This window comes from Corythoichthys intestinalis, chromosome 1 (genome assembly GCF_030265065.1).
Source record: "Corythoichthys intestinalis isolate RoL2023-P3 chromosome 1, ASM3026506v1, whole genome shotgun sequence".
NCBI lineage: Eukaryota > Metazoa > Chordata > Actinopteri > Syngnathiformes > Syngnathidae > Corythoichthys > Corythoichthys intestinalis.
The window spans coordinates 58,995,239-59,022,021 of record NC_080395.1 but is presented as its reverse complement, the minus strand read 5'-3'; the positions used below and the strand labels follow the sequence as shown (position 1 = coordinate 59,022,021).

At 38.7% G+C, this 26,783-nt stretch overlaps 1 protein-coding gene across 1 annotated transcript in view; it reads right to left on the bottom strand.

The window, feature by feature from the left end:
• The window catches only part of ddb1 (damage-specific DNA binding protein 1), an 86,767-nt gene that overhangs the window by 35,584 nt on the left and 24,400 nt on the right, over positions 1-26,783 (bottom strand). Inside the window, exons 7-19 of the mRNA XM_057833603.1 lie at positions 24,895-25,053; positions 22,049-22,132; positions 21,751-21,867; positions 20,576-20,678; positions 17,544-17,619; positions 17,353-17,461; positions 16,312-16,490; positions 15,738-15,901; positions 14,749-14,856; positions 6,950-7,157; positions 6,675-6,770; positions 6,283-6,394; positions 1,153-1,276 (exon numbers count right to left, since the gene is read on the bottom strand). Of these exons, the coding sequence (XP_057689586.1) occupies positions 1,153-1,276; positions 6,283-6,394; positions 6,675-6,770; positions 6,950-7,157; positions 14,749-14,856; positions 15,738-15,901; positions 16,312-16,490; positions 17,353-17,461; positions 17,544-17,619; positions 20,576-20,678; positions 21,751-21,867; positions 22,049-22,132; positions 24,895-25,053 (1,639 nt within the window). The remainder of the gene's footprint in view (positions 1-1,152; positions 1,277-6,282; positions 6,395-6,674; positions 6,771-6,949; positions 7,158-14,748; positions 14,857-15,737; positions 15,902-16,311; positions 16,491-17,352; positions 17,462-17,543; positions 17,620-20,575; positions 20,679-21,750; positions 21,868-22,048; positions 22,133-24,894; positions 25,054-26,783) is intronic.

Sequence of the window (26,783 nt, the reverse complement as noted above, 5' to 3'; positions counted from 1 at the left end):
TCAGCTATTTTGGAACATGTTGCAGCCATTAAATTCTAGGTTAATGATTACTTGCTAACATCAATAAAGCTTATCAGTTTGAACATTAAATATCATGTCTTTGTCGTGTGCAATGAAATATATAGGTTGAAAATCACTTGCAAATTATTTTATTCAGTTTTTTACTCATGTTTAAAACAACGTCACAGTTTGATTGGAATTGGGGTTGTGCACAGAAATTTATATAGTTATGTTTTGTTATAATGCACTATATTTGGGCACCTAATATTTTGTATTTCGGTCCTGCTCGCGTAAAATTAGACATTTATTCTTAGCTTAAGTAAAAAAGAAAAACTTTTTTTTTTTTTTTAAATCAGCATTTTTTTGATAAGCCAGTTGCTTCTTTTTGAAAGTGCATCCCAGATTTTGAATTGGGCCAAAACCAGTTACCAAGTGATTGCTCATAAGGGAGATGATTGCCTAATCCAGTATACTTCGCAAGATTTCAGTTGGGTGGGGCAGCATCGCTCATAGTGCAACAGCACTTTATTTTAGCCAACAGTTCAAACAGCCGTAGTATGGGAATACATTCTGTGTGACTGATAATAATATGATGGGGGTATTCTAAGATGAATTGGGTCAGCTGACCCAGTCCCTTATTTACAATAATTTAAATAAGTGGTCCTAATTTATGCAGCTTTGTGAATTGCTGGGTCTTTTAAAGCACGGCGAGTGCAAACAAATTTACAGTACAAAACAAAACAAATGCTTTAACTTTTAAAAGGGTTCACGTTAGAACGCGTGAAGTTCAATCAGATGAGGCCAAAATGCCCCATTATCCAATTATGCTACTCCATGGTAGTGCTGCGGATTCTGTGCTGGTGTTTCATAGAGAACATAACAAAACAATTCAGGTTAAAGATAAAATCTATTTTAAAGCATGTAAATGCAAATTTGTATATACATCACATTTAATATTTATGAGAAAATAATAGGTGATGAATGAGTGTCAAGTCAAGGCTGAGGAAAATACAGAGCTGACTGACCTGATAAACCTCAAGATTTATTCTGTAAGCAGAGCGTATTGTTTCACTACCAGTGCGGAGGCATCATATGAAGGTGCCAACACTCAGATCAAAAAAAGGATTGTACCAGTACATCTGGCTGTCTCACCTTCAAAGGTGTGCTGATCCACGACTAGCAGACTGTGAACCTCTACCTCGTCGCCAAAAGATGTCTCATGGGGAGAAGTGCTACTGGGAAAGAGCTTACTAGAGCTCACACTGCTGGAGAGAGCCTAGAAATAGATGAGATTGGACGGGCCCGAAATTAATACAAAGAGAATTATAACAAGGTTTCTGCAATGATTCACATCTCTGTGTACAAAAGCTCGATAGGAGAGTTGGCACCATCCGTAGTACCAGATGCGCAGCATTCAAATCAGGTGAAACCTCTTTGTGGTCATTGTGCAAAAGGCAATAATTTGTCTCTACAAGCTGTGCACTCTGGTGGTAAATGTAAATTCATATCAAGTAGTCACGTCCCACTGTGGTGGCTGTGATTCTTGACAGGGTGAACACAACATCCTGTAGCACAAAACAGTGCTAAAAGGCTTGCGGAGTGGTTCACAAAATTTCGTCAGTATTTGATTCAAAAGCTGGTAATTCAATTGTATTTGTCAATTACGCTAACCCTCAGAAATTTACACAAAATGAATTCAGAACTCATTTTTTATCAAAGTTATTCTAACTATATTCTCTTTATTCCTACATTAAATAAATTCACTTATGTTTCTGGACTCTATTTATTAAGTTGTATGAGACCAAGTCTTTTTAGCCACCATAAAAACATTCATATACCGTAATAAAAAATGTGTTTCACTTAGACTCTCAATTAAATATTTTTTTATGCGCCACTGAAATGGTCATACAATAACAAAATTGAATTTTAATTTTAATTATTTATAATCACAGTTTTCATTCAGGCCAATTTTCAAGTCAAGAAAAATTAAAAAGTTCTGCCCAAGCTCTGAACTACTGTGCAGGAAAATATTTGGCAGGGAGACAACAAGTCTGAAAATAATTGGATATCCATAATTACATACGTCACGGCCACAGCATGGCTGTTAACTCAGTTTCCCAAGATTTCAGTGAACACACAATCCTGGTTGGATTATAATCAATTTGTGTGATGGTGAAATATGTGTTTTTTTTTCCCTTTGGGACACATCAAAGGTTCTTAACCGTGTATACTGCTGTCACTTAATCCTTTTCCCGATAATTCATAACAAACTATATCAAATGTACAAATAAGTAATAATTGGTCATGTTTTAAACATATATCAAATGTCTAAGTGGCAAATATGCTCACAAATAAATCTCGGTTTAAGGTTTCTGTTCTCGTTATAACTACCTTGCATTGTTAGCATGGCTGTGTTGTTAGGATGCAACAATACTCGGTTTTATATTGAACCGTTTGATACACCCTCTTCGATTAAATACGCAAAAACATTCGACCCATTTGAAAAAGCTCCCAAAATGCATTTTCCTAACTTTTTTTTTGGCCTCTCTCGCTATAATGTCCAGCGCATCTTTGCCTTGTAAATAAAGCTATAAGCTATAATAAATAAAGCTCCTCCACACAAGGAGCCTCCCCCCACTCAGCCCCCAAACTGCCTAAAGTGCGGGAGCCGTGGCGCACGAGGACCATTGCTCGAGAGTTAACACAGAAGCTTAAGGAGGCAGCTTGTCGGTTTCACCGTCGTACAGATCCGTTGTGTGGCAGCATTTTGGGTTCGTGATGCGCTGTCTTTACTCGTACATATCTAACAAAGACTGTCTTTAAGGATGTGTACAACAATGCCCGCCAGTATATTGTTGCCGACCTGGCTGCTACGAACAGCCTCGGTTTGACACCAAAAAGCTTAAACCCTGGGAAACAGAGCGCTAACTCACGGTTACATGAACAATGAGGGGCAAATTAAGAGCGCTGTACTTCAAGTTCGTCCTGTTTATGAAAGTCGATTGCCAAATGCTGGTGTTGTGCAGTAATGAGCAGACGTGACTTCTGTGGCGTTTATTAACCTTTTTAATGCCCTGAGTAAATGCCCCGACAACACTCGCGCGCGCACACATTCGCTATTATCAAATAGCAACCTAGATGTGCTACGTTAGATCTCCCCCCACCCCCAAGTCCCATGCCATTGGCTGTGTGAGCCCAGAGTGATCATGGGACACGTAGTCCGTATACTAAATCGATGAATTAAAAACCGCCATGACTGAATGGAAGTTAAACAAGCCAACTCAATTCATACCAGTGACTATAGACCCTACTCACATGACGTCACAACCACGCCTCAGCGCCATATTGTCCGTCAGCTTGTCGGGTTTAAGCATGACCGCTACGTAAACTCCTCCTATTATGGCGTGTTTTTCTGCTCGTTAACATTAATAATCAAAATAGTGAAGGCGTGTGTGGCGGTTGGTTGCAGTAACAGAGAAGATAGACGGAGAGACTTGAAGTTCTACCATATTCCGAGAGGACTGCTGCAATTCGACGAGGAAACTGGGCACCAAACGATCACCACAGATTATGTAGTAGTCATTTTATTTCTGGTAAAATGCATTTAATATATATTTAGAGGGTTTTGGGCTGACAAGCACAATTAAGATCATTGCGCCATCTTCCGCCATCATTATTTTTTGAATAATATTTAGCTGTTACCAAGTGAAAGAAGCTGGCCTCGTCTCCGGATCATCAATTAAACCAGTGCTTCTCAATTATTTCCTGTTACTAAGGAAGACGTAAATGTTTCGCGCCCCCCCCCCCCAAACTCTGCCACCACTGTAAATAGTATCATTTGTCTATAATATTACTATTATAAGTACACCTCTGCCTCACATTGTATCCTTTTTTCTATTGGAGAAAATAACAGAGATCAACTTATAAAGTATAACTTTATTAACATTGTTTTGTTTGTAACAGAAAAGACTTAACGCGCATCAATTTGCCTGAATTAAAAAAAAAAAAGTCACATCCAAACTGTAAAAATACACTCAAGATACATTTTTTACCATTTGATACTGAAAAATAAAATCAGTAAATAATAAAAAATTCTAATTGATTAGAAACATTAACTCATTAACTCATGAGGACAATATGCCAAAAAATTTGACCGAAAAAACAAAACTGAATAAAAGAAGAAAAAAAAAAAGTGTCTTGGGACAGAATGACAGTTTTTATTTTCGCTGCTCGCTGCTTCCAGTATCACCTCCAGTTTGCAATGATGTGGTGTTATTTTGCACTGAGCATGCTAACAGTGCTCACTGGTTTACTGATATAACACTGACAAAGCGGGACGATTGTTGGCAATATTCGGCATGTTTTCGCTGAAAAACAACCAAGCGGCTTATCAATGATATTGGGGTCTAATGTCTTTAAGTGGCATCTTAATTGATTTGGCTTCTGGCTGTCCGCTAGAATCCTTTTTAGACAGTAAACAGTGGTCTTTCCTCGTCTACCACTGTATTAAATGTCAAAGCCAAAAGGCAAACGGCCCGAAAAAAGCGCATTCTCGGCGGCCGAGGGAGAACCGTAGGTGAGGGCGGTCGTCGTGACGATCCCAAGCCGAAAATGGCACTTCTCGGGCGGACACGTGAGAACCGGAGAAGACAATGGGTCGCTGCGTGAGTCCGGCCGGAAAACGACTTTTGAAAACGGCGCACAGCTCTCCAGCTCTTCATGAGTCTCTTCTGTGTGCTCTTGCTCACTTCAAAAATACTGCGCGCACTTTGAAAATGAGAGCGCCACTGCCACCCACTGAGTGGATGTGCAAGTACACTTTATTCTAGTACGGAGAGAAAAAAAAAAAGCATGTTCCCCGAGGTCACACACGCCACCCCTGGGGGGGCGCGCCCCACTATTTGAGAAGTACTGAGTTAAACAGGTGTGTCCAAACTTTTTGCAAAGCGCGCCAGATGTGGTGTGGAAAAATGTGGGTGGCTACCTTGGCTGATTTACGTAGAACAATATATTTAACAACACATTTTAGCAAGCCCTTCTGTGTGTCACATTTGCTTTATTATAATTTTTTAAATTCATAATTTCAACAATCTCGCCTTTGTGGCGTTCTCTTTTGACACTCGGGCTCTTGCGAAATACTGCTGCTGTGAAATTAAACTAGCTTCAAGTTGCTGTAATTTCTCGCTGCGTATCTTCCCTGTAATGTACATGTCAGCGTGTCTTGTTTGGTAATATCACGTTACATCGATCGAACTCTTTGAAAACAGCGACTGTCTCTTTGCAAATGAGGCAGACACAGTTGTTGCGTGTTTTATTGAAAAAAAATAGTCCAATATCCACCTATCCTTGAAGCGTCGGCCATCGCAGTCAACTTTTTTTTTTTTTTTTTGATTGTCGCCATTTTAGAAAATTGGAAGTAAAGGGTCACACGGGGGTAATGTTGCTTAGAGTGCTGCTCTTAAAGTTTTTCAAAGTTTCGTGAGAATAGGCTGAGTTTCTGTGGACAACATAGTTGTAGATATCAGGGTAGCAGATGTCAGGCAGAGACGGCGAAGACAGCGGGTGGAAAAATATCGATTTAGGCATCAAATATGGATCTGGCGAATGGATAGACTGAAGCTTTTCCACATAACGCCTTTTATGCAACGCATCCAATGAGTTTACAGCGTCTGAAAGCACCGGGGCTTCCATGAATTGCACTATAAATTGCATGACAAATTGAAACCATTGAGAATACGGATAAACAATGACGGACAATATGGCGGCCGGATACAGCGACACGTTATTCTGTGACGTTGGTGAGTAGGGTCTATAGATAATTCTGCAAATATTGTGAATTCAGAACGAAACACTGGTGGACTTGGACCACAAATAGAATATTTTGGTCATGTGGTAAACATAGCTGCTAAGAGAGCTGTAGCAATCAACAGTGTGCCCTGCCTCACTTTACAAACAGTAAAGATGTTCTCAGCACTTTTATACTAGTACAAAATTTCTTCAGATCAGTAAGAAGCAAGCACACAAAAATTATGCACTAAAATGCATGTTTATATGATGGCATTGTCATTTTTGCTTGTAGGCAAAATAAAAAAAGGGGAAAAAAAATAAACACTTGTATTTTTTGTTTCGGAGCAATAAATGTATTGATTCGAATCAAAAATCGTGTCCCTCGTATCGAAAATCGAACAGAACCGTGACTTAACTGTATCGTTGCATCCCTACTGTGTTGTGTATCAATCCCATGGGTACTTATTATTCCAACATACTTGTAGCTTACAATACCTGGGTGCTTGCACTGGGTCGCACAGCAGAAGTGGTACCGCTTACGTCCTGAATCTCCACCCGGCTGGATAGAACCCCAAAACACTGTGATATTTCTTGGTAGCAGATCCGCCTGTGGTGTGAACAAAAGGCCAGTAAACAAGGGAAGAAGGGGTGTGGGACTAACAAGACATTAAAAAAATAAAACAAGACAGTCACACTGGTAGAATCTGTGTCCTTGAATGTAAAGATAATCAATCCACAATAATTCACAGTCATGTATGTCAACAAAGGAGTGAGGGAAAAGATACAGCAGAAGATGTGCAACAAAACAAGAATGAAAATAAAAGGACAACAATGCTTACGGTAAATAAACTATACAGGCAAAAACAAAATTTAAGACCAAAACTAACCTTGGGGATTCATATAGAGGAACAGTACGGATGTGTAGTTTCTGAATCTCGTCAATGGTGCCAATGGTCAGAGTGCTGTTGTTAGCCAGAGCAAGACTAACATGGGGCAGATATGGTGAATGACTTTTTTTTGTTAAACTGCACATGACATGATTCAAAGTTAAAGGTTTTGGTTGGAGGAAAAAGTTTACAATCTTGGAATAGTCAAACTCTACACTTGTTCAGGAAGCTTGTATTAGACTAATATAGTATTTGCAGTTCCATCAAATGCTAACCTGTCAGGATAGCCTTCTGAGTTGAGTGGACACATATAGTTGACCTCCTTGAGGTTGACGTTAGAAAACACCAGCTTGTGGTTGGAAGAATAAATGACAGTGGGTCGGTCAGAGCAGGCAAAGACATTGGAGGTGGATAGGGATCGAAAGGTCCGCAGCACCGTGGGCTGAGTGCCCAGGGTGACCTTCTTGCGCTCACTTAGGGTACCTATAGTGACACAATTATAATGGAAGAACCAAGTTATTAATAACATTTTACCTACTCACTCGGCCTGCACAATATATCGTTTGTACATCGCCATCACAAAGTGGGCATGCGCAATAGTTCTATTGCAAGACACGCGATTGTTTTTTTTTATATATATATACACAGTGCCTTGCAAAAGTATTCGGCCCCCTTGAACCTTGCAACCTTTCGCCACATTTCAGGCTTTAAACATAAAGATATAAAATTTTAATTTTTTGTCAAGAATCAACAACAAGTGGGACACAATCGTGAAGTGGAACAACATTTATTGGATAATTTAAACTTTTTTAACAAATAAAAAACTGAAAAGTGGGGCGTGCAATATTATTCGGCCCCCTTGCGTTAATACTTTGTAGCGCCACCTTTTGCTGCAGTTACAGCTGCAAGTCGCTTGGGGTATGTTTCTATCAGTTTTGCACATCGAGAGACTGACATTCTTGCCCATTCTTCCTTGCAAAACAGCTCGAGCTCAGTGAGGTTGGATGGAGAGTGTTTGTGAACAGCAGTCTTCAGCTCTTTCCACAGATTCTCGATTGGATTCAGGTCTGGACTTTGACTTGGCCATTCTAACACCTGGATACGTTTATTTTTGAACCATTCCATTGTAGATTTGGCTTTATGTTTTGGATCATTGTCCTGTTGGAAGATAAATCTCCGTCCCAGTCTCAGGTCTTATGCAGATACCAACAGGTTTTCTTCCAGAATGTTCCTGTATTTGGCTGCATCCATCTTCCCGTCAATTTAAACCATCTTCCCTGTCCCTGCTGAAGAAAAGCAGGCCCAAACCATGATGCTGCCACCACCATATTTGACAGTGGGGATGGTGTGTTCAGGGTGATGAGCTGTGTTGCTTTTACGCCAAACATATCGTTTTGCATTGTGGCCAAAAAGTTCAATTTTGGTTTCATCTGACCAGAGCACCTTCTTCCACATGTTTGGTGTGTCTCCCAGGTGGCTTGTGGCAAACTTTAAACAAGACTTTTTATGGATATCTTTGAGAAATGGCTTTCTTCTTGCCACTCTACCATAAAGGCCAGATTTGTGCATTGTACGACTGATTGTTGTCCTATGGACAGACTCTCCCACCTCAGCTGTAGATCTCTGCAGTTCATCCAGAGTGATCATGGGCCTCTTGGCTGCATATCTGATCAGTTTTCTCCTTGTTTGAGAAGAATGTTTGGAAGGACGGCCGGGTCTTGGTAGATTTGCAGTGGTCTGATGCTCCTTCCATTTCAATATGATGGCTTGCACAGTGCTCCTTGAGATGTTTAAAGCTTGGGAAATCTTTTTGTATCCAAATACGGCTTTAAACTTCTCCACAACAGTATCTCAGACCTGCCTGGTGTGTTCCTTGGTTTTCATAATGCTCTCTGCACTTTAAACAGAACCCTGAGACTATCACAGAGCAGGTGCATTTATACGGAGACTTGATTACACACATTTGGATTCTATTTATCATCATCGGTCATTTAGGACAACATTGGATCATTCAGAGATCCTCACTGAACTTCTGGAGTGAGTTTGCTGCACTGAAAGTAAAGGGGCCGAATAATATTGCACGCCCCACTTTTCAGTTTTTTATTTGTTAAAAAAGTTTAAATTATCCAATAAATGTTGTTCCACTTCACGATTGTGTCCCACTTGTTGTTGATTCTTGACAAAAAAATTAAATTTCATATCTTTATGTTTGAAGCCTGAAATGTGGTGAAAGGTTGCAAGATACTTTTGCAAGGCACTGTATATATATATTTTTTTAATGTAAACTTCTCTTTTTCTTCATTAAGGAATTGTGCAAAGACATGGCTTTTTGGATCCCTTTTATATACACCAATCTTCATCATTCACAGATAAACACCCTTAGCCTGGATTAAACGGTATTATATTAATACTAGGGATGTCCCCATCGCATTTTTTCACCTGATTTCACCTGAGTCACCTGATTTTGAGAATCTGACGATTTTTGCTTTGACGCTCACGCTGCCAAGAACAGCCTGTCTCTCACACAATAAATGAGTTGCCACAGCACACCTCAATGTGTAATATGCTTCACGATGGTTAACACATTTGCGCCTTTGATCGTACAGCTACCGAGGCATCTCTGGCCAGATCAAAGCTACAAACCTATCCATCATTGTTAACTTTAAGTACCAAAAGCCAGTAGCACTGGTGACCAAGAAACACAGTTTGGTCACACTGCTTTTCAGGAGGGAGGGTGAGAGGCTTAAAACATATATTTAGGTTTTAGATTAAAACCCTGATCCTTTTCACCCGAAAATCACCCCAACTTCTGATCATGTGATCAATAGGAACATCTCTACTGAATACAATGTGATCATAGTGACTCAACCAAAATCTTCACAAATAGAGCTATTCAAGACTGGTGAAAATTCTCTAGTTTTAATCTCGCTATATAAATAGCCACCCCCCCAAAAAAATCGCAATGTCAGTTTTTCCCCCAATATTGTTCAGCCCTACTACTCACCAAAATTAAGTGTGGCTGTGCTGTACATGTGTGTGTTGATATAAGCAGTAATATCGTTTTCAAAGATCATGGAGGACGTCACGAAGAAAAATAATACTACTCACCAAAATTAAGTGTGGCTGTGCTGTATATGTGTGTGTTGATATAAGCAGTAATATCGTTTTCAAGGCTCACGGAGGACGTCACCAAGAAAAATAATTTCTCTGTAGTAGGTCTGAACGATATTGGAAAAAACTTACATTGCGACTTTTGGGGAGGGTTGCGATATATATTGCAAGACGTAAACTAGAAGAATTTTCATCAGATGACTTGAATATGTGTTCGAGAAAAGACTTTGGTTGACTCACCGTTACCACATTGTATTAAAACGCTGCACGGACCATGTGTTTATGGCCATATTTCCATAATTTCTTGCCCGTTTTCAAAACCGAAAGCACCACGAAAGACTACATATCCCAGGAGCCATTGTGAGATCACGAAGGATGGACATATTGTGAACATTTTTAATAAATTGCCGAACAAGGAGGAGAGGGAGGCGAAGTAGCGAGCGACAGCAGGTTGGATTAAGCGAGCGACTTTGAAACGTGCCGAATGAATCGAAACCTAAATTTAGCGCAAGCTAATGCATTATTTCATTAACTGGAGGAAGAGGATGGACCAGATTTGTTGTTATTTTCTTCGAAAGAGTTGTCGAGTTGGGAAGAGTGATAGGCTGTGAAGCACAAACAGCGGAAGAGTGGGCTGCGTCACGTAGTGTATGACGTAGGCCTTTGTCTTGTTCATAGGGGAACTGAGTGACATGCTTGAAAAAAACTGAACTAGTTTATTGTAAATATTTTTTAAAATACTTTTTTTTTTAATGTTATATTTGATTTTTTTCCCCCACTATCTATCTTTTCAATTTGTATATAGATGTGTGTGTTCGAGAAGCTTGATTGCATGTACCGTATTTTTCGGACTATAAGTCACACCTGAGTATAAGTCCCACCAGCCCAAAAATGCGGAATGAAGAGGAAAAAATAACATAAGTCGCACCAGAGTATACTGGTAAGTCGCATTTTTGGGGGAAATTTACTTGTTAAAATCAAACACATAGAACAGATGTCATCTTGAAAAGCAATTTAAAATAAAAATAAAATAGAAAACAACATGCTAAATAGGTGTACAGTATGATAATGTTACATCATGCATGAACAACGAAATGCGAACGTGGCCGGTATGTTAATGTAACATAGCTCCAAAACACCAAAATAATATGTGAAATGATATGATAATGTGTTAATAATTTCACACATAAGTCATTCCAGAGTATAAGTCGCACCCCCAGCCAAACAATGAAAAAAACTGCGACTTATAGTCAGAAAAAGACGGTATATACTTTTGATAAGGTGATGGGTGCAATACCTAACCTCACAAAGATATCCTCCAAACCCTTTTTGTGTTAGATTATATATATATATATATATATATATATATATATATATATATATATACACATACATACACTCACCGGCCACTTTATTAGGTACACCATTCTAGTAACGGGTTGGACCCCCTTTTGCCTTCAGAACTGCCTCAATTCTTCGTGGCATAGATTCAACAAGGTGCTGGAAGCATTCCTCAGAGAGTTTGGTCCATATTGACATGATGGCATCACAAAGTTGGTGCAGATTTGGCGGCTGCACATCCATGATGCGAATCTCCTGTTCCACCACATCCCAAAGATGCTCTACTGGATTGAGATCTGGTGACTGTGGAGGCCATTTGAGTACAGTGAACTCATTGTCATGTTCAAGAAACCAGTCTGAGATGATTCCAGCTTTATGACATGGCGCATTATCCTGCTGAAAATAGCCATCAGAAGTTGGGTACACATTGTGGTCATAAAGGGATGGACATGGTCAGCAACAATACTCAGGTAGGCTGTGGCGTTCCAACGATGCTCAATTGGTACAAAGGGGCCCAAAGAGTTCCAAGAAAATATTCCCCACACCATTACACCACCACCACCAGCCTGAACCGTTGATACAAGGCAGGATGGATCCATGCTTTTATGTTGTTGACGCCAAATTCTGACCCTACCATCCGAATGTCGCAGCAGAAATCGACTCATCAGACCAGGCAACGTTTTTCCAATCTTCTATTGTCCAATTTCGATGAGCTTGTGCAAATTGTAGCCTCAGTTTCCTGTTCTTAGCTGAAAGGACTGGAACCCGGCGTGGTCTTCTGCTGCTGTAGCCCATCTGCCTCAAAGTTCGACGTACTGTGCGTTCAGAGATGCTCTTCTGCCTACCTTGGTTGTAAGGGGTGGTTATTTGAGTCACAGTTGCCTTTCTATCAGCTCGAACCAGTCTGGCAATTCTCCTCTGACCTCTGGCATCAACAAGGCATTTCCGCCCAAAGAACTGCCGCTTACTGGATATTTTTTCTTTTTCGGACCATTCACTGTAAACCCCAGAGATGGTTGTGCGTGAAAATCCCTGTAGATCAGCAGTTTCTGAAATACTCAGACCAACCCTTCTGGCACCAACAACCATGCCACGTTCAAAGTCACTCAAATCACCTTTCTTCCCCGTACTGATGCTTGGTTTGAACTGCAGGAGATTGTCTTAAACCATGTCTACATGCCTAAATGCACTGAGTTGCCGCCATGTGATTGGCTTATTGGAAATTAAGTGTTAACGAGCAGTTGGACAGGTGTACCTAATAAAGTGGCCGGTGAGTACATATATATATATATATATATATATATATATACTCTATCTTCACTATTTTGCACTGTTGGTCTACTGTATATAACATGTTTTGACCATAGGATGTGTAAAAGGCAAAAATGCCTATGACCATACCTGCTGTTTGTGTTGAATTGTCAAATACAGTATAAAACTATTCAGTAGGCCTGAACGATATTGGAAAAAACTATTGTTGCGATTTTTTTTAGGTGTGCAATATATTGCGATATTATATTGCGATAGTAAAAAAAAAAAAAAAAAAAAAAAAAAAAAAATTTTAAAGAAATATTCACTAGATGACTTGAATAGCTGTTTGAAAATACTTTGCATGACACACCGTGACCACAGTGTATTCATATAATACGGTTTCATTTGTGAATGATTAAGATTGCTGTATTATTATGAAGGGATCCAGGAAGCCATGTCTGCACAAAATAGACAATTTCTTGAACACAATATTTGACACTTCAACAGCAGCAAATACATTAAATGACAAATAAAAGAGCAGGTGCATTCGTCCCCTGAGTTTTTGACAAACTATAACAATAAATAAGAACCTCAGTAAAACAATAAAGTTGTCAACATATTTGAACTTAAATATTAAATCTGTCAAATAAAAGTGCAAGTGCATTAGTCCCCTGAGTTGTTTACACAAAATATAACAATATAGAACTGCAAAACTGCAACAAAGTTGTAAAAATATTTAAAAAATATTAAGTATCAAAACTTTATGTGCAGCTGTACTATAGTTATTTGAAAAATACGATTTACAGTTAATTTAAATATAAAAGAAACAGAAGCTCAATTGAACTTGTAAATAATTGAACTGAATAACAGCAAATAACTGATGAATAACAGAACCATTTTAACTCCCAAATTTATGTATTTGTCTGCATATCGTCCACCTTCCTTGCTCAGCAATTCTCAACTGGGTCTCATAGGTTTTTGGCCAAGACTACTAGTTTATCCACCATTGCAGGCTTGAGACAACAACGTTGGCACGTAACAATGTTCCCACCTGTACTAAAAAGCCTCTGATGGGAAGCTCGTAGCAGGAATGCATAGATACCTGCGTTTTAAATGGTCCCACATGTTCGACGGATTACTTCTTGTTGAGGCAACCATGGCGAGGCACTGTCAACAGGGCTGTTTTTTGTTCCTTATATTCTTGTCGATAGCCAAAATACTTCCAAAACTCCTTTTGGAGACAGTCTTCCCTATTCAACGTGCTGCTTGATTGCTTGCTTTCACTTTGAAAACGGCCCCTCCTCCCTCCGCTCTGCTGTTCGGCCCCTCCTCCCTCCACTCCGCTCTAGCAGGGGAGGGGGAGGAGCCGATGACTGCGAGCTGGAGAGAATGAGAGACTGTGCACTCTCTTTCTCGCTCCTTGCTCAAAACAAACGTTTGTGGATTTAAAAAAATGAAATGAAAAAACTATCGCACGTCCTTGCGATGGGACTATTGCGCATGCGCACATCGCGATGGCGATGTTTAAACGATATATCGTTCAGGCCTACTATTCAGTCTGATTTTTTCTGTTGAATGCTTATCCTAACAAGTTGAATAAATGTTACCGAGTTTCAAAATGGTTCGTCGAGCATGTTTAGTTGTCAATGGGATATCAATATTACAAATTTTGACAAAAGATTTTTGGATTTTTTTTCTGTCTTTTTGGGTCCAAAATGTTTATTACAATTGGTCAGAAACGAAAACAACAGTTTGGACATGAAGGTTATGGTGTCCTGAAAAAAAGGGACCTAACCAGGCCATTGTAAACAATTTAATATAAACGCAAATTCAAAGGCATGCAAATTTGGACAAAAAAAGGGTCAGGTGTTAAAGGGTTAATGCTTATTTATAAGGGCAATAAAATTACAAAACTAAAAACATTATCTCCGGTTTCATTTGGTCGATTGACTTCAAATAAAAAAACGGGTGTGGACCTCAACTCCTGCACTTTTATATGAGACCAACCAGAGGCACGTGGGTGACGTAATTACAACCTGACGAGGTTTCAAAGATGATATGCATAAACGTGCCGCTGTCGACACGTCCGGTGTAAAAGGATTAATGTGCAAGAACAGCGATCAAAGATTGATACAAGAAGAATAGCTTTATTTGGATAAACCTAATAACATAAAAATTATAATACGGTACTTAATTTTTTTTGCATGGATACCAGGAAACTGGGGATAGTTCGGCCTTAATTGTCTACCAGACAAGCCAATACTAATTGTACTTAACACTAAAAATGGCATATATATAGTTTAGCAATAACTTCCCCCGGCAAAAAAATTTAACCTATGTATGGACAGACACCATGATGAAAAGGACATACCCGTCTGCAGGTCCAGACCAAAGTAGAAGAGAGCACCATCTCCGAGGGCGCACAGCAGGTAGTAGCTGCCTTCAAAAGTGGTCATTAGGATGGAGCGAGGGATTATCTCTAGGGATGGTCACAACAGAATGAGATATTTTTGACGTTATCAGAAGTTATGTGTTCACAGGTCAACACCACAGTAATAAAGGGTAGCAAAAATGACTAGATTTTAAAATTAAGGACAGTTATCATCTACAAAGCAAACATGCTTGAAGCAACATAATTTTGAACTAACAAAATTAACAAACTCAGGGGAATTCTAATATTGCACTTCTTCTGGGACAAATAATTAGAAGACACGAGAACAATCTTTATCTGTTTGGAGGAATGATTTCAATTGCAAAAGCGATCAACACACACTCACTGAAAGTACTGGGTGCTGCTGAAGATTTATTTATCATGGTTGAAACAATAGATTGACCAAAGAAGTTGTCTGATTTAAAATATGACAATCTTAATTATCTCTCAAAACCTTAAATGAGGCAGTAATTAAAGAATTATTGGTACAATCCTTGGGCATCTACAGGGAAAATCATTGCACCCTCCAGTAGTTCATAAATGTGTATTGCGGGATATTATTCTTTGACTTGTACTTGAGTTTTTATGTCCAAAGACAGTCCATCACATAAAATGCCAAATAAGGTGCCAAACTGCTCTTGGCCTATATTCGGTGTGCTGTTCATCACAAAGCAATTTCCCTCGCCTCTGTGGTTTTATTTATGTGAAGGTTTTAGGGAAGTTTTTGTCTTGCCTTTGAGCGTGCGTGAGCTGTAAGGAAATTTCACTGTAGTGGATTTGTAAAGTCCATTAAGGCATTATACTACTTTGACTGGGCCATGGAAATAAACTTCACTTGACACCCTCAAAGTTTACAGTGCTCTTGGAGAAGCCAGAGAACAACAATTCTGTTTACTTGCTGGAGTACCCATCCTCCTTTTTCCCCTTACCTCCACCCAACATTTCCTTGTGAAGGGCAGTGAAACAGGGCAGTTTCAGCACACGGGCTGAGATGTCAGTCCAAAGTCCCACAGCACAGAGTGGTGATTCACCAACACCGTCACCTAGTGGGGTGATGTCAAGGCAGGCCACTTCATGTTCCATATCTGTGTTACTGAAAAAGAGAGAGTGGTAGACACATTGAGAGTGAATGGTGTCAATGTGGACAGATCGTAGGTAAACATTGGATGAGTTTGACATTGGAAGAGTGTAAATAGAAGCTGTTTGTGTTGTTTTCAAAAGTGAGATACTGGATACTGGCAAAACCGGCCATTGTTGGACCTAAAAGAAGATTGCTTAAGCAGCTGTTTAAAAAACAACAACCTTTAAGACAGTTTTATTAATAAAATGTTCCCCTCCCCACAATTTTGCCTCGTCTCTTCTGAAGTGTTTTTCTCTGACATATTAGGTGTGACGGATGTAGACAAAATATAAGGCGCAGATATCCAGATTTTTATGAAAATGTTATTAATTTATTTCACCAGTTACCAGAGGTTTTTCATTATGTATGTCAGAATGTCTTACCTAATCTGTTTGAGCTCTCCAGCCAGAATCTTGAGATAGTAAAGTGCACGGCCTACAGCAAGCACCACCTGAGTGTGGTTGCAAGCAGCCACACTGATGTTCCTGCCTTGTGGCTCCTTCCATTCGCTCACTAAAGCCTTGCTGTCCTGAAGCACCAAGCGAACAGAACCGGACGTGATCTGAAAGTGCACAAGGTTTCCCCTTTAAAAATTATTCTGGACAGTACCACCGGCAAGTGACAGTGGGGCTTATGGTGATGGAAAATGGAGCCGCTTCCAAGAAAAGTTCACTGTTTACATTGGCAGAAAGCCAGAATTCCTCCTGCAAGTATACAATATCTCCTAATTCCTTTCCCTACAATATCAACATTTATGCTTAAAATATCAAAATATGATTATTTTTCTATCCTTTCAACCCACTTTTATTTTTCTAATGCTTAAATTATTTTCTGCAAGTCCTAGATCAAGTCTTGGGGTCTTTGCACTGAAATCAAAGTGAATTTCTTAAGGCTGTAAGATTTCAATTATCTTCTCAATCCCTTTTGGTCTGCCAACAAAACAGAGTAGTACTTCATGCTAGTGGTAATAGCTATTTATCTGGGTTGCCACTCTTCAGGAAAAAATATCCTTTTCTAAGACATTTCATTCCATTCTTGAAGATTATAGTTAACAGCACCCATAGTTCAGATTACAGTATGTAGTTAATTGATTACCACTGCAATAAAAACAATACCAGACAAGCAGCATAGATTTCAACTCAGTAAAAATGTATTTGCTTTTTTTATGTTAGTATTTAATGATCAATGTAGCACAAATTCAATTTTTTTTTTCATGAAGAGCCACCGCAGATCTATTTACAGAAATGACACCCATTTGCTTTGAAATCTGCCAATATGCATTGTAACTTCCGTGGATTATTTATTTTAAAATATATAAATAAATAATTTAAGGAAGCCTGGCCACAACTAACACTCATTGTAGTCTAAAGCAAATTGTTTATTTAAAACAGTTAAGTCCCTGTTTAATAACTGTTGATTCCAACCTGAATGAGCTGCTGGTGTGCAACGTTGCCACAGTAAAACGTCTGCTGGTTGTCAACAAAGCCTGGAAGTTCTGTCTCCTCAACCTCCTCACCACTCAGCATCAGCACACTAAAAGAAAACACATGATTAAGATCAGAGAGGACAGACAATTGACATCAAGTGTTGGACATTCTCCATTTAAATTGCTCACCGTGTTTGACCTACGAACGACAGCACCAGCATGTCATCCGTCTCTCTTCCTGCCTCTGAGCGGAGCGGCCACAAACCTGGACATTAGATAAAAGAGTAAAGTTACAAGCTCAATCAATTTACTAATGAGAGAAGTATAAAATCCAGCAAGTGTCCCAAGTATGCTCTTTTTCAAGCTTCACATTTTAAGAGCAATGGAAGAGTAACATTGATTGGTTAAGTGAATAACTGCCTAATGTCTCAAGGCAGCAGTGAAGACTTTAAGGGCAAAGCAGATCAATAAACATTGGAAACCTTACAAGTGTGAGCAGACCATAGTGGCCTTCGTGGCCCCTTAAAGTTACAGCAATTCCCTGCGACAGAAATCATGTCTGTCATCATTAACACATGAAAGGAAAAATGAAGTATTGCGCTGTACAAGAAAACAATTGCAACAGAATGAAGGAAGGCCAAATGCCCTTGTCAGAGAAAACTGATTATATTATATAGAGCTGTGAAAGGGCCTCATCCATCAAATCCTAGCCATCACTGAACAAAGGAGGAGGTGCAGCTTTTCCCACGATCCATCTCCGGACAACTCCCAGCAACAATTTGAACACTTCCAACATTACCAGAACATACCATTACATTGTCATGGGACATTTGGAAAACAGACTCAAACAAATGCTGATAAAGCTATCAAAGATCTAATTTGAAAGCATCATTTCATCACTGGTAAATGCAAAGGGGGAAAATGGTAAGGCCATATTTTTTAAACACGCAAACATTAAATAAATGTGCTACATTAGTGAATTTAATATAAAAGAGCTACAAAATGCAATCAATAAAGCACCAACTAGCATTTTCAGTATCTTTTAAAGTGTAAAAGCTTACATAACCCTACAGTATACTGTATATTGCTCCATGTGAGTTGAGGCAGGCTAGCTATTGCACATAAACACTGTCCTACCACTGGTCCCCTAAGTAACTAATTGTCAACTTCACGACTGCAAATACGCTACACTACGGCAAAATATTGCCACTCTTAAAGGAGGACAAGAAGTAGCTATATGTGACAAACCAAGCAGGAGAAGAGTAATTGATGGACGAGTGATGCTAACCGTTACCCTATAATGAAATCAATATAGAGGTTTGAAAAATTTCAATTCTGTAATGATTCTGTATTTTTAACTTTCTAAAAGGACAAAATATTAATATAAAAATTTTGATGATATCATTTGAAGGTTGTTTGAAGCTTACGTACAGATAAAATAATGTACTGCAAATTTTGATTCCCCCGTGAAATGAAAAATACATTTGTGCTAAATCATCATTTCATCTAGTTTATAGTGTGCAAGTCACCTGTTGACTTGGGGGGGTTGGGGGGGACTACTAAAAAATATACAGTATACCGTACAGTACTGTATATGTAAACTAATTGGGCAAGATATGTATTTAATCTGGTTGATGTGAATCTTTGCTCCTGAACTTCAACTCCCGCGCAACAAAAATGTAAGACAACAGAGGTCGACCAATATGGCGTTTTCAAATGACGATGCTGATATCCAAAGCAGATTTTGTAAGCCAATATTTTAGGCTGATATACTTTTTTTTTAAAGCACCTAGATTATGAAGGCAGTTTTTTAAAAAATGATTCAACAGCTTCAAATTTACAATGATGACCTAAGACTTAAAGGATTAATTTGGTCTAGTACTACCACACCAACAAATGCAGCACATCTTTTTATGATTTTTACACACCAGGACGTCACAACAAGTGAGAGTGCAAAAGGACACCCGGCATGCTAAAGCTAATGCTAACGCGAATGCTACGGTAAGACCATGAGTTAAAGTGTAAGGATCACTCGTTAACACTTTAAAAGGCTAAAAAGCAAAATTACATACTTTCTGATGAAAGATAAAAACATATCACAATATTTACAAAACAGGCAAGCCTGAAGCTTCCTGTAGCAGCCTGCCTTCTAGCTGCTGCAGGGTCCTTCCGGGGTCCTACCGTCAGTCAGCGGCGGCCACAATTGCCCATACAGATGCCTGAAATATCCTTTTTTATCGGCTTATTCTGTTGTTGGCCGATGTTGGAAAAAAAAGTCCATATATCAGTCCGGCCGCTATATCCGTCGACCTCTATAAGACAATACCTTCAGCTTGATACGATAGTAAGGCAATGTGAATGTTAGGCAATGTGAGTGATGTTTGTTTTTAATATAATTTATTACGGTTCAAAGCATTAATTAGTATTGTTCAAAAACTTTCTTGGATTTATCCTAAATACAGCTCATTAAATCTTGTGTCACACAATGTCAGGTGTGAAACATTTTGAGAGACAAAGGAATTAATAAAGATTATTCATAATCATGTCATACCGGTATTTTTATATTAAGAATTACTAAGAATGATTAAGAATTAATTTTAAAAATGAACTGCAAAAACAAAAACAAAAAACATACATTTAGAAAATAAACATTATCATCGATGTTTTCATGTTACCAGTAGTTTGCTTAATGTGTATTTTATCAAACTTTTGTGGTCTTATCTGTTTTTATTGAATATGTTGTAGTCTATTTTTAAGAGAGTGTGACTTTTGGCTGTTTTCAATACATTGACATCTCAGTCATTTCATATAGCACAGCCATACTTTGAGGATTCAAAGAAAGACAAAAGGGTAAAGCCTGTGAATGTTCATTTCATCAGTCCAAGCAGATAAAGGCTTTTTGATGAAGCGAAATGTCACGCACCTTATTAGTCCCTCAACCATCATTTAGCACTCACCAGGAAATTAACTGTTAATGCACTTGTAAAGTTTGCCAGACTTTCGAATGTTTTCAAAAGGCAATGTTTTGACTAACCCATAACCATGACAACAGAGCCATCTGGTAACACTCAGATATAGCGCTTCGATAGGCACCAGGTGGTGTGTTTGGCATTGGGACCAACACAGCTGTACAGGTTCAAGTTGCTCGACTGTCAAGTGAGGGCCAGATTAAGATCTCGATAAAGTCAAGTCTTGAAATGGCGGTGACGTAATACACAAACCTTTGATTCCTGGTAGGTCAATACTGGCATGCTCATGAATCCCAATGCCATTGCGGATGATTCGAAGAGAGCCTTCCTTGAATGCACCAGAACATGTAACCAGCTAAAGGTAAAAAATGAAAACATAAATAAACATTGGCCTGGATATGAACAGATAATAAAGTTCAGGTCGGTATAGATTTTTGTAAATTTCTACATTGGCCTGGATATGAACAGATAATAAAGTTCAGGTCGGTATAGATTTTTTGGGAAATTTATACTTCTACCTTTTTCAGATGTAAGACAATATTGTCTATATCTACACAAATGCCACCACTCTTATGATCGAAGAACCTATAATTTCTCCATTCTAAGTACCTTGTTATTGATTGGAACTTGTTCGACACAGCGGTGATAGCTTATATTAAATGAGCCAACGGTGATTAATGTAGACATGAAGTTGAGCAATCTAAGTTGCATTTTGCAAAAGGAACATTAGACTTTAGATTCTTTTATGATGTGTGACGTACCAAATTTAAGTCTTTAAATGACTCTTTCGTACTCGCCTACATTTATTGCTCCACGAGTCTACAGAAACTGTCTGTATTTAAAAATAATAGTAAATAAATTATGTGATCCAGCAAAAACATGTGCTGTGTTGTAATTATGTTAAAAAAATCTACAATGCTCAGTTTAGGGTTTCGGCCCTTTTGCCTGAAGTCAGCTTGGATAGGCTCCAATATACCATGACCCTTAAAAGAGTAAGTGGGGCTGGAATTGGATGGATAGATGGAATCTGCAATGTAACAGCTACAATTAGGAAATAAAATTAAGTTAGTGGAATGTGTAAACATTGACAATTGAAATAAAAGGGCCACTTTAAAAATATAGAAAACTTAACTCGCAGCGATAATAGATATACGTAGATCGTTCCTACAATCAACATTTTCATAGTGCACAGGCTATACGAATTACACTGTAAATAGATGAAAATTTCAGTTCACTAAAGTGCCGTTAAAGTCAAAAAGTCAAAGTTTTTTTTTTTTTTAACTCTCAAATAAATTAAGAAAAACGGTCTTCACAAACCATTAATACATCCATCAATGATAATAAAAGGCTTGTGGGAGCCACCACACAAGCCACAATGTGAGTAATTAATTATAAAAAACTGTAATAATACAGGAATCAGGATTTACCTGGCCTTGGCCTTGCCTCTCCAGGTCTACGACACACATATCAACAATCGGCCCCAGGTTAGTAAACGTCTCCATGACAGCCACATATGAGCCCTGGTCATTGCTGTCCACATTCAGCTTTTGAGGAAAATCATATTATTAGGGAAAAAAAAAAAAAAAAAAAGAGATGAAATTTAAAAAGTATTATATAAGAGGACTAAAACACATTTGGCATTTTTAATAGGTGCATATGTGACAGTATTATTTGCTCACTACATTTGGGTTTTAAAACAAAAAGATTTTCCTCTTTCCTGCCTACCTTGACCAGCTGGGAATCACCAAGTCTAGAGCCCACAAAGACCACACCATTATCCAAGTATGTCAAACACTCCGCAATGGATGTCTGTCAGTGCAGAAAAGCAGAACATCTTTGTCTTTATACATGTATCAATTTTCTTTTATACAACATGCACAATGAAATAAAATAACACATTAGAAGCAGCGGAAATTTGAACAGGAGCAACAACTCCTGATCAGTCAGTGAGTACTAGAGTAACTATATTCAATACACCATAATAATAAACATTTACATTGTTTGAAAAGTGATTTCATGAAGATAAAATGTCGAGGAAAGTAAGGGAATGGCTATGTGTCTGATTAATGTATAATCAAAAGAGCTATTTTCTGACATGACAATGCAGAGATACTGCTGCTCTTGGCTAAGCAGACTGGTACCAACAATTTAAAAAGCAATCTGTCTCTCACTCAGCAGTCACCCTCGCCTTGATGGCTTTGAGCTCCAGCACCGCTCAGAGGACTTGCAAAATAGCATTTACTAGACTCTTGGCATATCATGAGAGAAAGGTGTTACAATCCATAGCGGTCTGCCTTTCACGTGAGATTTGGCTTTAAAGGTTGGTAGTGACGTGCAGCCATTGTCGAAATGACTTTAAAATTGATAAATTGACACCTAGCTAACAAGCAAAGAAGGAATGATATGTTGCACCCTCTGTGTGGAGAGATCCATTAGATTCTGTCCAGGCTATAAACACTAAAAAGGCTATAGTAGCAAAGGAGTCCTGAGAGAATCAGGAAGCTGGAGAAAAACCAACAAGCAAGAGAAATGGTTGCCATACAATTTAACGGCATTGGAGAAATTCCAGGGAAGAAGCAGGTGGGCTAACAGTATGAACTCAGACACAGAGAGAATAAAAGTTATATAGTGAGCCCGCACTATACCACTATTTAGCTATCTTGCCCACAGATCTTTAGGTTTTTTTTAGTAGGGCTCAAAATTCATCAGTTTAGATTTTTTTTAGTTTTGGTTCGATTGGATTGGATATTTATTTAAACGTTTTGATGTTGTTTCATTAGAAAATAGAAATGTGCAAATAAAGAACTTTTTGACACTTCAAATATTTTCATGCACATGAAAACATACAGTATATGGTATGCAGCCTAACATATCATCATCTTCAACTTCATCCGAAGTCGTGTCAGGGAGCAGCAGGTTAAGCCCAGACTTCCCTCTCCCAGGCAACTTCATCCAGCTCCACAAGGGGGACCCCGAAGCGTTTCTAGGCTGGCCATGTGATAATCTTCCCAGCGTGTCATGGATCGACCCCAGGGCCTCCTCCCGGTGGGATGTACCTAAGAGACATACTAATCACATGCCCGAGCCACCTCATCTGAGTCCTCTTATTGTGGGGGACCAGCAGATCTACTCAAAGCCGCTCCCGGATCACCGATCGTCTTAAACTATCTTTAAGGGAGAGCCCGGATACCCTGTGAAGGACACTCATTTCGGCCACCTGCATCCGGGAAGTCGTTCTTTCGGCCTTGACACACATTTCGTGACCACAGGTGAAGGTATGAACAAGGACCGACCAGTAAATAGTTTTGTGTTTCTGCTCAGCTCCTTCATCAGCACGACGGCCGCACCACACATTCTCATCCTAGCCGCTTCACATTCAGCTGCAAACCGCTCCATCGTGTATTGAAGAACTACATCGTCTGCAAAAAGCAGAGTAGCTATACTGAGGCCACCTAACCAGACACCTTTAATGCCTTGGCTGCGCATTAATAATCTGTCCATAAAAATTATGAACACAATCAGTTATGAAGGGCAGCCTTGGCAGTATCTAACCCATACTGAAAATGCATCAGACTTATTGCCAACAGTGCGAACCAGACTAACAACGATCGTACAGGGACCAAACTGCCTTGGTCCCCAGGCTCTGCTTCCTCACTGGAAGGAGTGTTGGTAGTATTGAGAAGGTCTTCAATGTATTCGGCCCGCCGACTCACAACATCTCTAGTTGAGTTCAGCAATGCCCAGTTTCCACCGTACACAATGTTGATGGTGCACTTCTTTTTCCACCCAAGATGCCAGATGGTGAACAAAAATGTCTTCAGAAAGACGTTTTCCATGGCCACACCGAAGTCTTCCGTTTGAATCTTTTTTTTTTTTTTTTTGCATTTATTAGGGATGTCCCGATCACATATTTATATATACATATTACAATGAGTTGCCACAGCACACTACCGCTAGCGTTTAACAAGCTGAACAACGTTTGACGCATTTGGTGCCTTTGAAGGTAGTGCTCCCAAGCTTTTCTGGAAAGATCAACGCTTGAATGGCTGTCAATCATCATTACCTTTAACAAGCAAACTCCAGCAGCCTGCTGACCAAGAAAAGCAGCAGGAGGGGAGTGAAAGGCTGTACGAGCATGTAGTGGAAAGACATATATTTTTATTAAACTACAAACCTGATCCTTTCCACCCGATTCCGATCCTCTGCAAAATGCGATCGGCCTGATTTCTAATCATGTGATCAAATCGGGACATCTCTAGTGTTTGTGTGTCAGTGATGGACATGACAAAAAACTTGAGGCAAACACACTTTGTCTCTTATTAGAACTGTACGAACGACTTAATAATTTTACTCAAAGTGATAAGGTCCTCATTCCTTCATAGTGAACGGGCGCTGGGAGTACAGTACTTGAAATGTGTGTTTGAAACTATTCTAAAGGTGTTAATAGCATATGGAGGGGTAAATCGTATAGATATGTGTCAATATCACATATTTCTATCAATTGAAGTTGTAATGTTAAGATATTATATCCCGCACAGTACAGCAGTTTAATTTAAAATAAAATAAATCACCTCTCCCAACAGCTCCACATGCAAGTCTTTGAGGGTAACTGTTCCATCCATTAGCTCCTCTTTCTCCAGCAGCAACATGAAGAGGCGCCCTTCCATGTCTCCCAGCAGGTAGCGTGATCCATTGGGGTCCACACGGTTGTGACAGACAATAGTGCTTTGCTGCAGTCAAGCACAAAGATGTCATGTCAATAAAACACGAGGCAAGGTGGATTTGGTAATATAAAATAAAAAGACACAGCCTTGTAAAGAGCTGAGATCAAGACCACAACAACATTCCTAAGAATAATTAACTCCAGTGGGAAATGTGGGGTCGAACCAAAACAAGTGATTGACCAAAGAATGAAGTCCATAATAAAGAGCATTTTAGAACACTATTCCTTACACAGAAAATGCTGCAGTGTCCCCCTGCAACATAATTTATATACACCTGCAGTAAATCCAACCCCAAAAATGTAACCCCAAGATAATAGGTCATGCTACAAAGAAAGGGGAAATCCAATGTGTGGTTCTGGCCACAAAGAGTTGGGGACTTTAAAATGTTTAGAGATTGTCAGTGTCTATATTTTAACACTCCCACAAATCTCTGCTAATGACATTTATCAAAATAATTAATATAACTATCATTTGGCATATGTCTTCACTGAATGATTTAATATTTAAATGAACGTCAGCGACTGCACACTAATTGCTTGAATTGCTAGAATCCCTTCAACGGATTATAGCTATTTACTTGGGCAGTAATGATACAAAAATTCACAATTCAATTTGTATTATGATTCCCCATGCACGATTAAATACACAAAATGATTTTTACAATGTAAAAACTTTAAATTTATTATCATTTTAAGTTATTATAAGATTCAGGGTGTACCCTGCCTACTGCCCATAATTAGCTGGGATTGACTGGGATTGATTGATAAATTTGTTTAAATAATATCTATATTAACATTTAACTTAATGTAAAAAAAAAAAAACACCTGAACCTGAAACCTGAACATTGAACACTAATAAGTAAAATGAATTAATACAAAAAATAAATAATATTTTGGCCGCTTTTTATATCAAATTTGTTAGGCTGATTTGAAACTATAACCTTTGCCCCTTTGTAATTACATTAATGAACAAAAATTACAGCTTTCTAACAAAATAAACCTCTGCCCCTGAATCAGTCTCTAAAAATCTGCAGACTATGTAACACACATGGATAGTTTTATTATTACTAGTATGACTAGTAGTACTAGTATTACAAAAATATTATACAAGTTGTAGACTGTTACAACATGAAACCTTAGTAAATAGCACAGAAAACACTTTCAATGGGGCCTAGTTAATGTTAACATTTTGGGAAGTTCTTATTGAGAAACCAGAAATTGTATGTTCATAATGTCGCGTACTGGCTCTTGACCAATTAAACAGCAATTGGGCACAAAGACTCCAGCATAGGCTAGGACAGTGCTTCTCAATTATTTTCTGCTACGCCCCCCCAAGCAAGACGTAAATGTTTCGCGCCCCCCCCCCAAACTCTCTGCCGCCACTGTAAATAGTATTTTTTGTCTATAAAATTACTATTATAATTACGCATCTGCCTAATATTGTGTCCTTTTTTTCTAATAAAGAAAAAAAGTAACATAGATCAACTTATAATAAAGTATAACTTTATTAACATTGTTAATAAATGTTTTGTTTGTAACAGAGAAGACTTGACGTGCATCAATTTGCCTGAATTTAAAAAAAAAAAAAAAAAAAAGTCAAACTGTAAAAATACGCTCAAGGTACATTTTTGACCATTTGATACAGAAAAATAAAATGTAATAAAATCAGTAAATAATAACAAATTCAAATTGATTAGAAACATTCACTCATGAGGACAATATGCCAAAAAATTTGAC